This window comes from Silurus meridionalis, chromosome 11 (genome assembly GCF_014805685.1).
Source record: "Silurus meridionalis isolate SWU-2019-XX chromosome 11, ASM1480568v1, whole genome shotgun sequence".
In the NCBI taxonomy this organism is placed as follows: Eukaryota; Metazoa; Chordata; class Actinopteri; order Siluriformes; family Siluridae; genus Silurus; species Silurus meridionalis.
The window spans coordinates 2,665,809-2,680,447 of record NC_060894.1 but is presented as its reverse complement, the minus strand read 5'-3'; the positions used below and the strand labels follow the sequence as shown (position 1 = coordinate 2,680,447).

The 14,639-nt window shown below is 35.3% G+C and overlaps 1 protein-coding gene across 1 annotated transcript; it reads left to right on the top strand.

Moving 5' to 3' along the window:
* Window positions 1-7,424: 7,424 nt before the first annotated feature.
* Window positions 7,425-9,785, top strand: LOC124393688 (C-C motif chemokine 19-like). Its single transcript, XM_046861664.1, has 4 exons — window positions 7,425-7,625; window positions 8,242-8,359; window positions 9,157-9,257; window positions 9,368-9,785. Exons 1-4 carry the CDS (start codon window positions 7,544-7,546, stop codon window positions 9,379-9,381), a joined length of 315 nt encoding a protein of 104 aa, XP_046717620.1. The 5' UTR covers window positions 7,425-7,543; the 3' UTR covers window positions 9,382-9,785.
* Window positions 9,786-14,639: the final 4,854 nt, after the last annotated feature.

Here is a 14,639-nt window from a genome sequence, read left to right as displayed (position 1 = left end):
TGCTCAAGTGGGTCCCATCTACACCATACTGAAAACAAAACAGCGCTGAGCTGGCGTTCAGATTTCCCCTTTTCATATAAGCAAAGGATAATCTTATCAAAGTTAAGATCCTTAGTGACCCTCACAGAGCATTAAACTGAGAGCATTATATATTCCTGACAGGCTAATTAACGCATTTTTATCACAGACTGTCAATAAAAGCTGCCATCGCAACTCCTCGGGCGTACGTTAAGACATTTTAATGCACTTGTGAATTCCTCGTCGGTGCAGATTACACAGGAATTCGAGAGATTCGAGCGCATTGTGGAATACTGCATGTCACGACAAAGTATAATTGGTCTCCTGGTTTGTTGATCATTGTCAAGAAAGTGGGAACATTTACTTTGGTAACACCATTTTAAAAGCTTTGCAGTGATTGATTTTCCAGCACTTCTTGAGGTGATTTAGGGTCGGAGTTAGATCTGGAGCATCGTCTGAGAAAACTAATTGCAAGAGCAGCATGTACAGATATAATATACCATTTTTTATTTTTTTCCCAACATGTATCCTATCTGCATAATATAAATAAGAAATTCAGTAAATCATCTTTTTTTTTTCTTTTTTTTCCACAAACCTTGCTGTGGTAGTCAACACATTTTCCATAGTTTTGAACATGCTAACATTAGCGAGATTAGCCTTTGAAATTGCTTAAAGGTATTGAGATTTAAATCTCAATCTTAAAATTAAAGAACAAATGATACGAAATATGTACTGTTTTAAAATATAAATTAGTCCAAAGTTGAAGCATTGGCAAAAATTAGACGCTTTTTGAGCGGTCATATATATATATATATATATATATATATATATATATATATATATATATATATATATATATATATTTGAATGAGGTATTATAAATGTTATAAAGTTATCGTTATAATATATTATGTAATGACTTAAATTGTATTTCTCGCAAATGTTACCTTAGACCTCTAATCATCCCAGATACACAGACCCACAGTGTGAAACTGTATAAATTTTACAGCATTAAATGTATGAGATACTCCAGCAATGATTGCAGTATCCCACGCTGGAACAAAAACATATTTTGGCTATCGAACCACGATAACAATGACACTATTTAAGACTAGGTTTCTTAAATCAGCTCCCATCTTATAATCTTTAATGGAGGATCAGATTTACTGTCTATTCTGGGTTTTTTTCCCATAATCTCATGAGATTTTATCAGTGCATTCAAATGTGGTAAGAATGTCAGACCTTGTTATGACAGATAATGAAAAAGCAAAGCCTTATCCTGTTATCCTGTCATTCTTTTGGGCATAAGAGCAATGCAAAGTCACGGTCCTTTACTGGGAAATTGTGCAGCTTCTGAGCTCTTTCAGAATTATTTTTCAAGATGACCCCAAAATAACAGACGAGTCACACGACTCTGAAGATACCCTACTGGTTGACCTGCAATTTAAAAAAAATGACCTGCTTAAATCAAAGATCTTGCAGGACTGGAAATGATATTTTACACTGTCCATAACATTTCACCATCACCTCAGTTGGTGGCTCCATTTTGAGTTTGTTTGTATTATACAGTATGTTGCTCACGTAATATTGGTTGTATTTTAACAAATAAATAAATAAATAAATAAATAAATAAATAAATACAAGACCCACCAGATATTCATTCAAAGAATTTGGGTTTTCTTGAGTTATTTAGTGTGCATTTAGTTGCTGTCTTGTTCAAAAGTCTCCCCCCACATTCCCCACTTTGTTTGACAATTGAAAGTGCTTTTTCCTCTAATTCATTCAGGTACTTCACGCCAGTCATAGTCCTTCAACGATGTGTAACACCTCAGCGCTATTATCAAAGAAGCAGCCCCATATATCATCATCATGTCACCTCCAGACTTGTGCTGTGTATCCTATTCTTGGGATCATAAGCACAATTCTTCTTCCTCCAAACATGACAAGTTGAATTATTGCCAAAAAAAAGAGTACTTTTTGTTTTGTCTGACCAGTTTATACTGTTCCAAACATGTTCTGAACTATCTAAAAGCTTTTATATATTGCTCTCGAGTACAATCTGACAGAATTCTTCATCAATTCTTAATGCATTGCTTATTGTTCTCTCTGTTAATGTTGTTGTGGCTGCTTTCGGGTTGTCCTGCAACTTTTGCTAAGTGACTGTAGGATTTTCCCCTAAATTTCTTCTCACTAGTGCAATGAGAGTTGATTGTAAAATCTTATTGTCATGGGCAGTGGTGTAAAGTCTTTTATGACTACTTTTTAGTTTGACTTAGAATTAAAGATATAAGAAATGTTTTACTCCACTATATTTTAATTGGCAATGATTGCTACCAATTACATTTTGCAGCTCTGTTGAAGATGTCATTAACTCTCCCTGACCCATATCTGCTGCCTGTAACGGACATTTTATCACTGCTGGCCTCATTTTCAGTCCAAAAAAGACCTTGAATCAATTTCACAAGACTTTGATTGCCAGCTTTTTTTGAAGTGGAATAAAAATTTTGCCCCACTCTGAGACTGAAAGCTGCATCCATTCACATTTCGCTCTGGATATTTGGTTTTGAATTATCTAAAATTTTTAACTTTTATTTTATACTAATAAATCTAAGTAAATCAATTTAGATCACTTTGAATACTAATGTTTCTTCTCTTCTTCTAACAATCTTTTTTTTTTTAAGATAGATTTAATACTTTGTCTTATTTTTTATTGTTGGATTTCTATTTCATTCTGGCATGTTGAAGAGTCTGTTTTGTACGACTGTAGTTAATGTCAACAGTCTGCTACATCGACTCAGGACTACTTTTCACTTCTGATCATCATCACTGCACCCCGCAACATTGTATATCTGCTATAAATGGACATTCGGTGCAACCCAGATGTGGATGGGTTCCCTCTTCAGTCTGGTTCCTCTCAAGGTTTCTTCCTTATGCCATCTCGGGGAGTTTTTCCTCGCCACAGTCGCCACCGGCTCGTTCATCAGGGACAACTTACTCATAAAGAACATATTCACTTTTAATCACCACATTATCTGTGTCAAGCTGCTTTGAGACAATGTTCATTGTTAAAAGCGCTACACAAATAAAAATAAATTGAATTGAATTGAATTAAAGGTTAATGTAGTGTTGAGGTGTACAGTTCCTAAAACCTCACAACATTGTTTTTGGCTTTTCACTAACATCTGTCTTGGTGTTAATGGCTGGTGTATCTTTAAACTTACGTTCAATACGAGTCAAATACTCAAGTACTGTTCGAATCAGACTTTTACTTAAATCATATTGTAATTGGTAATTTGAACTGTAACTTATTTTGCAGTAAGATATCTATACTTTCATCATAGTATGAATTTCAGGTCCTCTTTACACCTCTGGTCCTGGGTGATTAGTTGTGGTTTAATAAAAATAAAAAAATAAATAAATGCTATTGATCCAACAAGGAATGTTTTTTTTTCTGTGGCTTAGTAGTTTTTAAATACTGTCCCTAAAACTTTAGGAAACTCCACTATCTGAACCTGAAGTACTGAGAAACCTGGCAAATTTTCCCTTCACTTGAACTTGGAGATATAAACCTGTTCCAGCAGTGCCATAAACCTATGCTTTACAAGGGTTAAAGTGAAAGATCTTAAGTGACCTCCTTTAGAGCTTTGACCTGAACCCTATTGACAGTACTTGCCTTTACGAACACCCATGTAGCAGAATGAACTTCCCACAAATCTTCACAAGTACACTCCAAAATCTAGTGGAACATCTTCCCAGATAGAGGCTATTATAACAGCAAATGGGGACTGAATGTGGAATGAGATGTCCAAAAAACGTATACAAATTTTATGGTCAGATGTCCACAAACTTATGTTGATGAAGTGTATTTGTCATTAATGCCACAGTTCTTACATTTTCGAATATACTCCATAAGAAGGCGCTGACTCATGTTCAGTAATAGTGCCTTGGCACAAACACGAATGCGGACTGCGTTACTGAAGATAATAAATCTCAATTAGAGAGCACGCTTGGCTGGTTAGGACTGGTAAACTGTTATATTTACATTGTGCATCTCTCACGAAACATTTCCCCTCCATATTAGCACTAAAGAGACTCTGCATGTGAGCGCCTAAAGGAATTATAACCGCTGCCAGGATAGCATCATGCAACCACATGTCTTAATCATCACACGCTCTCCTCACATTCAGTCATTTTATTCAACTCCATTGTATAGTTCCAATGAAAACATGTGTAATATATTTTCTAATCCAAAAGACGTGTACGATGCTGTTATGGTTAGGATTAGGATATTGGCGTAACAGTTATTTGTTAGCAACGCTAGTGTCACGCTCTGGAGCAAAAGCTGCTAACTTGCACAGTCGTGTCTTGTCTGATTGACTACTTTTGAGGTCATTTCGATCCAAAAGGTCCATGAAGTCATATATAATTGGTCATTTGTTGTGTCTCGGATCAAGTGATTTTTGATTGAAAAAGTCATGGCAAAAGTACAAGATGAAACAAATGAGCCATTGTGTAACTAAATTGCTAAGACTTCTTCCTACTATTGGTATAATTACTATCCAAACATATCCAAATTATTAACCATACTCCTCCTAAAGCCTTCAAGATACATGCACCAAACCTGATTCAGCCTGTTCTGACTTAGTGCGAGTTATCAGAGTTCTGTTTTTTCCTTCATTAATATAGTCAAAGATCCCACTGGAACTGAGGACTTACTTTATCTCTCTCTATACCAATGCAATGCACTCTCTTTATCCATCTCTCTATTTATCTACCTGCAGTACCGGGTGGTGTATTTCACACCCAGGGCTTCAGTGGTGTCCTGCCTCAATCAATCCACCTCTTAATAGCATCATTATGACACTGAGGTTATAGAGCCCAACACTATTATAGAGAAATGTAAGATTACAGAGCGCTGCATCACAGACAGGAATCTCATACAGTGAGAACACAATTCAACAAGTCTCCTGTTATGTGAGGAGAAATGGAGGCAGAAGCTGTAGTAGTGGAAGCAAGTTTATTTTGAAAAGGATAGCAGGGGAGTTGATAGGAAAGCGAAAAGTGTAGGAATATCCGTGGTACACCTTGCAGGGGAGAGGTCCACATAGTCCGAACCTGTATCCAAAACGCTGAGGATTTATCAGTGGTACGCCGGAAGGCAGCGAGACCCACACTGTCCGAGACGGACGCCGAAGCGTAAAGACAATATCCGTGGTGTGCCTGGAGAGAGGCCGAGGTCCTTCAGTAGGCTTCGTAAACGAGTATACATATATATATGATATTAATTATAGTATAAATAATATAATTTTATAATTATAATTATAATATAATACATTAATATATAATAATATACATACATAATATAATAATCTCTAGAAGAATCATCGATGTTTACCTCATAAAATGGCCCCAGGTTTTCCCTGCATTTTTGTGCATTTTTTAACGCATTAAATTTTGCTTGGGGATTTGAAATGAAAGCAAATTGTGTGTTTCTGTGTAAATTTCACATGAAAGAAAATGTAAAAATATAAATGGTTCATGAAAAAGCTTAACAGCTGTTTTGAACTGTTATGGCCGACCTTTCCTCAGCTTTTCTTAAAAAAAACTGTCTTGTAAATGTGTCAATTTCAATTTCTTCTCCTCTGTCAGTCGTCGTGGAATGAAAAAATAAACAGCTATTAAATCCACACGAATATATTTGAAATTGGGCAGTTTGCTACATTGCGAGTCCGACTAGCGCTCTCTGACCATCCAATCAAAACACGAAAAAGTCGACATGACTGACGCCTTCTAGAGGGCCTCGGAGTCATCAAATCACAATCTGATTGGTTAAAGCAACAGCTTCAGAAAACAGAGAGTTTAGTCCAGCCGAGAAGATCTTGCTGGCCCTGATGGCCTGCCACTGTTTACACCTACGTACAGTGTAACCCCTTCTTCACTCGCCCATCTACCAACTAACAGCATTCTCCAATCCATCTGAGTTTCTTCATGCATCACCTTCTTATCCATCGTTCTACCAGTACCTCTCTCCTTTTTTTCCACACTTTCTTTTCTTCCAATCTAACTTCAAGCTTATGAAAGAGTTTCACACTACCTTTATCAATCCAACATCAGAGATTGTCTTGACAAACTTTAACTCTCTAGCTAATTATTACCTTGTGTTATAGTTTTGAGAAACTCCCTTGGGTTTTCCCAGCGGGATAAAGACCATCGTGCATGTTGTATAGTTGATTTTTATTAACTCGTGACCAGTGCACAGAAATCAACGCAATGATCTGTGCAAAGTCAATTATCGTTTTATTTGAATGACTTTAAAGTGTTAAAGAGCACACGAGCGGCAATGCGGAAACACCTTCAGCGTTTTTTTTTTTCAAGTGCATATCACTTAGGTATTGTTTATTTAGGCACGGTGTCATTTGACACTCCCGTCTATGCTCATTGCAGTTAGTATAACTTTATAACTGTCTGTTAAGATTCTCAGTCATCCATGTGCAGTTATCTGGAAGCGGCATCACGTTGACTGGACTTCTATCTGGTTAGACCGAAACCTTTCGCTGTTCATCCGGGCAGTCGAGAACTTAAGCAATTCAGGAATTGTACATTTAAGTACTGCATAATTGCTCAATTTTTATAGTTTTAAGCGTTACAATAACAATAAGTGATTTAGGATACATTTCCATTACATAGAATCACAGATACACTTACAAGGAATGTTTTCTTTTCCATACAATTTGCACAAAAATGTACCTTCGTTTCAAATCCCCATTAAAACCATAATGCAGTAAAAAAAAATGCACCAAATAAAAAAACAGGGTCATTTTATGAGGTTAATATCGACGCTTCTGGTGCAGTTGTGGCTCCAGTGAAAGGAGACGTGTTGAATTTATTTTTTTGGGTTTCTTGCTTTGGTAACGGAATTCAATCTTCATTAACAGTGGGGTTTTTTTTCAGCATGTGAATTTTTTGTTTTTCCCATTAACACAAGTATGACGACTTTCTTCAAAGATAAATACAGCAATAGTAGTGATGGGAAATTGCGACTTGTTGACAGCTATGTGGAGTTGATGAACGTGTATTCGCACCAACTTACAGATTGCTCTGACAGCCAAAAGGCAGAAATAACACCATTAATCAGCAATAAGTGCATTTCCATTGAGGAACGATTAGGGCATGATGATAGTCCTGATCACATTTAAGACCAGACTTTTCTCTTTTTCCTTTTTTTTTGCCAACCACATGGCACTTACCGTAAGACACTTCACCCTCATGCCAAGACGTTTTTTTCCCACGTGGATTTCTGATAAGAAGGTTACATGAGAGAGTGTGCCGTTTGCCTCATGCTTGATGAATGGGACGTCTGACAGGCACGTTCAGTGCCATATGGGTGAAAGGGCTGGGTATAAGACTGCATTTACAGATAATCAGTGACAAGTAAAAGTGAAACTAAAGTTAGACAGGTATATATAGAGCTAGAGCATGGTGTAGTCTCAAGCGTGCACACACACAGGACACACACTCAGTCAGAATGGTGAGAAACAGTGTGACGGTGCAGGCAGCTGCTCTCCTGCTGTTTGCTTTGCTCTTCATCTGCTGGAACTCTGCAGGAGGTGAGACATAATTCAGAAATCCTTTTTTAAAATATGTATTATAGATCTTTTTTTACTTGTTTAAAGAAAAACAAAATGACCCCCACAGTTATCAAGAACTGGACTATTATTATTATTATTATTATTATTATTAGTAGTAGTAGTAGTATAAGAAATAGGAGGATTATTAGTAACATTTCACTCAGTATAAATATTAATTGAAAATATGGAATCTGAATGGTTCATTTTAATGTGCTGGAACATAGACATGTTTTGAGTCCAAAATTATATACCACAGTGCAGAAGTTTTTGTTATATTATTTTCTAATTAATTACATGTTACAAAACCCTCTTAAAAAATCATTATTAGTATCAATGAGAGCTTAAACGTTTGCCAGATTTACATAATTAAATATTTCAGCTATTCTTTATTGCAATACATGTATATTACTCATCAGGGATAAACGATCATAAGGAACTAACTTACAGCAATAGAGCACTAATAAACTTACACATTCTTTTATATAACCTCATCTGTGTAAAGCTGCTTGGAGATGATGTCCATTGTAAAAAAGCGCTATATAAATAAAATTTGATTTGAATTGAATATATTTGACCTTGAGTTTGTCATTGTCAGCCACCGACGGAGTGCCAGACTGCTGTTTAGTGACTGTGAACAAGAAAATCCCACACAACCTGGTGAAGTCTTACTATGTTCAGACCCATGAGACAGGCTGCAGAGTGCTGGCTACAGTGTAAGTGTTTTATCATGCCATTTTTGTGTTTTTACATGTAAAATAGCATTATTTTATTCCCTTCACTTCATTAATTAATAATAATAATAATAATAATAATAAAATAATAATAATAATAATAATAAAAATAATAATAATAATAATAATAATAATAAAAACACATTTTTTATCCATTTACAGTTACACCAAGCCTCACATTGTAATAGTATTAAGACAGAAAGACTGCAACTTGTGATGTGCTCACACTAGAGACTCCTTCCTTAAATAAAACACAGATTAGATAGATAGATAGATAGATAGATAGATAGATAGATAGATAGATAGATAGATAGATAGATAGATAGATAGATAGATAGATAGACAGACAGACAGACAGACAGACAGACAGACAGACCTAGATAGATAGATAGACAGACAGACAGACAGACAGACAGACAGGCAGGCAGACAGACAGACAGACAGACAGACAGACAGACAGACAGACAGACAGACAGACAGACAGACAGACAGACAGGCAGGCAGGCAGGCAGATAAATAGATAGACAGACAGACAGACAGACAGACAGACAGACAGACCCTAGATAGATAGATAGACAGACAGACAGACAGACAGGCAGGCAGACAGACAGACAGACAGATAAATAGATAGACAGACAGACAGACAGACAGACAGACAGACAGACAGACAGACAGATGTTCGTTCATTATGTCTGAAGCTCATATGATTGCTTAACCCTCTGGAACTCATTTTGCTCTGAAGCTGTTTTGAGTTTTCATTTCTATTTTTTTCTCTGCAGGTTCGTCACGAGGAAAGGCAAACACCTGTGCGCACCTCCCGCAACAAACAACAACTGGGTTAAAAAGCTGATCATTAAACTGAACAAAAAATCAAACAAACGTACGTTTTTTCTTTCCTGTATTTTGCTAAAGTTTCCTCAAAGGAACAGAAACGCTGTTATAATCCATCGCAATGATGCTGACAAACCCTCTTCTTTCTAATCCCTGCAGGAAAGGAGCAGTAGAAAAGGATCTCGGATTAAACAATCCCAGATCGGATAACACACGTCCGGTTTCAATCAATTCACGCCTCAACTCGGATTAGACCGATCTGAACAGCTGAAACCGCTGCCAGGAATGAATAAGCTTAATGAAATGTATATCTGTTGATGTGTGAAAACAAACCCACCACCCAAATGCTGCGAATGTATTTTAAAATATTTCTAATATTGTTTTCCATCTTTATGCTTTTTATGATATTTATACCTGGTCTTTATGATATCAATTGTCTTTCGGATCATTGAGCAGATGCGGTTTTGTGTCACATTATAACATGCCACTGATTTGTGTTTGTATTTGTTTATAAAATGCTGTTTTCTGTTAACACATTTTTTATTTTTTTGTTTACAATAAAAATCTGTGAACATTATCTATTTATATGAGGACGAGTGGTTCTTTAAAACAAATGTTATAGACAGACAGACAGACAGACAGACAGACAGACAGACAGACAGACAGATAGATAGATAGATAGATAGATAGATAGATAGATAGATAGATAGATAGATAGATAGAATACTTCCACATCCAAAAAAAGTCCTATACAATTGTGTGTCAACATTTTTGTGGTAACAGTTTTTTGCTGAAGAACCACAGGAATCAGATGGTTCCTCTCTGTGCCTGTGTGTTATCTATGTGCGCCCCCTGTTGGTGTACTGATAAAAAAAACAAGTTTGCTAATACGCTTTACTGACCAAAACAAAAGTTGAGATGGTTGCAAGTAAAAAATGTTTAATATAAATATATATTTTTGTATATTTTGTACACACACACACACACACACACACACACACACACACACACACACACACACACACACACACACACACAGAGTATCTGTGAGAGTGAAAGGGAAAGTTTATAGGACTGTGGTGAGACCTGAGATGTTGTATGGTTTAGAGACAGTGGCATTGAGTAAAAGACAGGAGGTGGAGCTGGAGGTAGCAGAGCTGAAGATGTTGAGGTTTTTGTTGGGAGTGATGACGATGGACAGGATTAGAAATGAGTTTTTTAGAGGGACAGCGCATGTAGGATGTTTTGGAGACAAGGTGAGGGAGGTGAGATTGAGATGGTTTGGACATGTGCAGAGGAGGGACATGGGGTATATCAGTAGGAGAATGCTGAAGATGGAGCCACCAGGAAGGAGGAAAAGAGGAAGACCAAGGAGGAGGTTTATGGATGTGGTGAGGGAAGACATGCAGGACAGGGGGGGTCTGGAGACGGATGATCCGCTGTGGCGACCCCTAATGGGAGAAGCCGAAAGAAGAAGAAGAAGAAGAAGAAGATATAATTCCTCAAGAGAATTCATATCCAATGATAAGACAAGTCATGTTATATCCTTGGAACCAGTAGGAGCTGATTGTGCTCTGTGATATGATTTATTATCATGCTGGAACGTATCCTAATAAATTTAATCTTCTACATTTCCTACACTATTGAAGCAACACCAGCAACCTGTATGCTTGACATAAAACATGATGGATTAATGGACGTGGATTCATGCTTTTAACACCAAATTCTGAAATTATTATTGCCTTTAAGTCCTGTTTATAAAGCGCAATATGTTGAACCTTCCTCAAACCAGTATAGCAAATCTCATCTGGATTCTCTCATCAGTGAAGTGTTTCTGTCTGCACTATTCTTTGTAAACTCCAGAGACTGCAGAGTTGGATAATCCCAGGAGATCAGCATTTTCTGAAACACTCAATCCAGCCCATCTGGCAGCAACATCCACTATGATACAGTCAAAATAAATATAGAAATAATTTTTTTCTTTCATCCTGACAAAATACAGCAGGTCAATGTCAGTCTAATCGAAAAAAATAAAATAAAAGCTTTCATATATGTAAATGTTAAACCTCCGACCAGGAGAGGGCACTGTTTTCAAAAGTCACCATAGGATAGTACAGTACAGCATAGTCACCAAACATAGTAGGAAATGCGTGCTATTGAGAACGTTTACCAAAATGAGTAAAAAGAAAAGAAAATTTGACAGTGACAACCGTGTTTTCCAGGCAAAGACAATAAACAGATGATCTTTTTTAACAAATTCGAGGAGGCAAATTCGAAACATACATTTGTATGTACACACACACACACACACACACACACACACACACACACACACATTATGCACTGAGAAGATGAGTTTTTAAAGGGATAGTTGATGAAAAATGAAAAATGAAAATTCTGTCATCATTTACTCACCCATATATTGTTCCAAATCTTCTTTCAAACAGAAGAAACTCATCCAGGTTTAGAACAATAGAGTAAATGATGACAGGAGAGAACTATCCCTTTAATAACTGCTTTATTTTACTCAAATAAAGAGTACAAAGAGTACATTGAGAAATGATGTTAAATGTGTTAATCTGGAAGAAAAATCTCGCCCCCTGGTGGCGAAGGAGAAAAAAATGCTGGCCCTCATCACCATCTTTTCAGTAGGAGGTTCCTAATATGTTATCAAACAAATCCTCTCCTCTATTCCAGCAGAGGGATTTTTATTCTTGGTTTGATTGATCACAGTAAAACTCTATTTGCATGCAAATGTGATTGTATTTACTGTTGGAGGACAAAAAGCTGGCACTGTGACTGCAGTGTAATATGATGAGGAGAGATAAACGCAAAGCCTTGACTCTTCTCCCAGCTGCCTGCTCATCCTCAGATCCTCAGGACCAGCCTCGGCTATGAGACCGTCTGACACTTATCTTACATCAGTAAGGGTTTTTATCAAGTGTGTATCTGGAAAATAATTCTCTCTCTCTCTCTCTCTCTCTCTCTCTCTCTCCTGTGCCAGATGTCCCAGCATTCTTTGCAGCCTCGAGCATAAAACGCACTAATTACTGAACTCGGAAACAGTGTCCAATCTGGCCATTGAAACCGCTGAAACGTTTCATTCGTGAAGCAGCGGAAAGGAGAAAATAGACACGGATGATGCATAATGCAAGTCAAGGGCGATTATGAGAGCAAGAAAACAGAGCGCTGAATCATTTACAGCCCAAGATTGCATGATGCTCTTGCGTTCGATCGTGGAGACGGAAGTGGAATCGTGCTCTCATCACCTCGTGTGTCTGCTTTCTCTCGTCAAGCTTTTCCCTTTGATTTTTTTTTATCTTTTCTTTCTTTCTAGGGCTTTCTTAAATACTTTTTTAGGTGACACAGGAGCTTTCGAGCATTGTAGTCAGCTTTTCTATAATAATAATAATATTAATAATAATAATAATAATAATAATAATAATAATAATAATAATATTATTATTATTATTATTATTATTAATATCATTATAATATTAATAATAATAATAATAATAATAATAATAGTAATAATAATAATAGTAATAATAATAATAATATAATAATAATAATAATAATATAATAATAATAGTAATAATAATAATAATATAATAATAATAATAATAATAATAATAATAATAATAAATACAACAATAATAATAATAATATAATAATAATAATAATATAATAATAATAATAATATTAATAATAATAATAATAATAAATATATTATTAATAATAATAATAATAATAATATAATAATAATAATAATAATAATAATAATAATAATAATAATAATAAATACAATAATAATAATAATAATAATAATAAGAAATATATTAATAATAATAATAATAATAATAATATAATATAATAATATAATAATAATAATAATAATAATAATAATAATAATAATAATAATAATAATAATAATAATAATAATAAGAAGAAATATATTAATAATAATAATAATAATAATAATAATAATAATATAATATAATAATATAATAATAATAATAATAATAATAAATACAATAATAATAATAATAATAATAAGAAGAAGAAGAAATATATTAATAATAATAATAATAATAATAATAATAATAATAATAATAATAATAATAATATCAAAAAAGTCATCGAATTATGAGTAAATTATTTCTCAGATCCAGAGTGAGAAAAAAAATTCTGGTGAATTTAATTATTTTCTTCCTTTTTTTTTTTTTCATTTCGTTTTCACAACAAAGCACAATACAAATCAAAAGATACGAAATACCACAAATGTGTAATGACCTCAAATCGAAAACTAAATGTATGAAAAAGAGTGGGATTAAGCAAAAGAAAATAATTTTTTTTTTTTTTTTTTGAAAAAATAAATATATATAAATAATTAATTTCATTCATGAGTCCCAAAATCAGTCACATGGGTGGACATCCACAACGTTTTAATAACAATATATCTTTTTTTAAATAAACAGTATCCAGACAGAATAAAGCATGTATAAGAGAGATTGCTGGCTAGACTGGCGTGAGAGGAAAAGAAGCAGACCTCTCCAGTACATTATAACTAATGGACATTGCCCGGGGAGGTGGGATGGAGTTCCTGGACTGTTGCACGCAACAAACACCACTGCTATCAACCGAGTGCACTAATGCACCTGCTCTAGATGGTACTGCTAATGACTTGTAAAACCCAGCCTGTAGACCCAAACACTCGTGCTTTTTAATGGTAGCAGAGAGATCTCGGGTTCCCTGAAGGAGGGCCACAGAGGTCGGCGCATACACAAAACACGGGGAGGAGAAAATGATCGTTAAACCAAACAATGATTCGACAAACAGTATTCTCTCGCTGAAGGTTACACGGCTAACAAGGCTTTAGCGACCAATAATAACAACCAGTCACTGTCAATTCCCATGTAAATCCAAATCAGGTCTGAAAGGCTTATTGAAAAGCAGAACATCAATTAGAGTAGATCTTTTTTTCTTACAACTTTGTATATCCCACTATGTCAGGAACTGGAGCGCAGAGCCCCCTGCAGGCAAACCCACTAAAAGCCTCGTTTGAGGGACCAACACTGGGAGATTGGCCACTCTGAGGCTTGAACCCCAAACCTTCTGGCGTAATCAGTAACCCAGACCCTTAAACGTTGAACCAAATATAGGAACAGTAACAGAATTTGCCAAAATTGTACACATCTGTACAATTCAGACTTCATATGCACAGTAGCTACATTGTTCAACACGCTAATAGAAAATACACACTAATGAGAAACATTACAGTGCTCCACAGCGCTGTAACAGACTCATTGCAAGTTACTCAAAATAATAATAATAATATACTCAAAATACTCAAAAAATTATTTTACCATATTTATGCAATATTGCAGATTTTTGCCAATATAGTGTATGTATGGTTGGATGCTAACTGAAT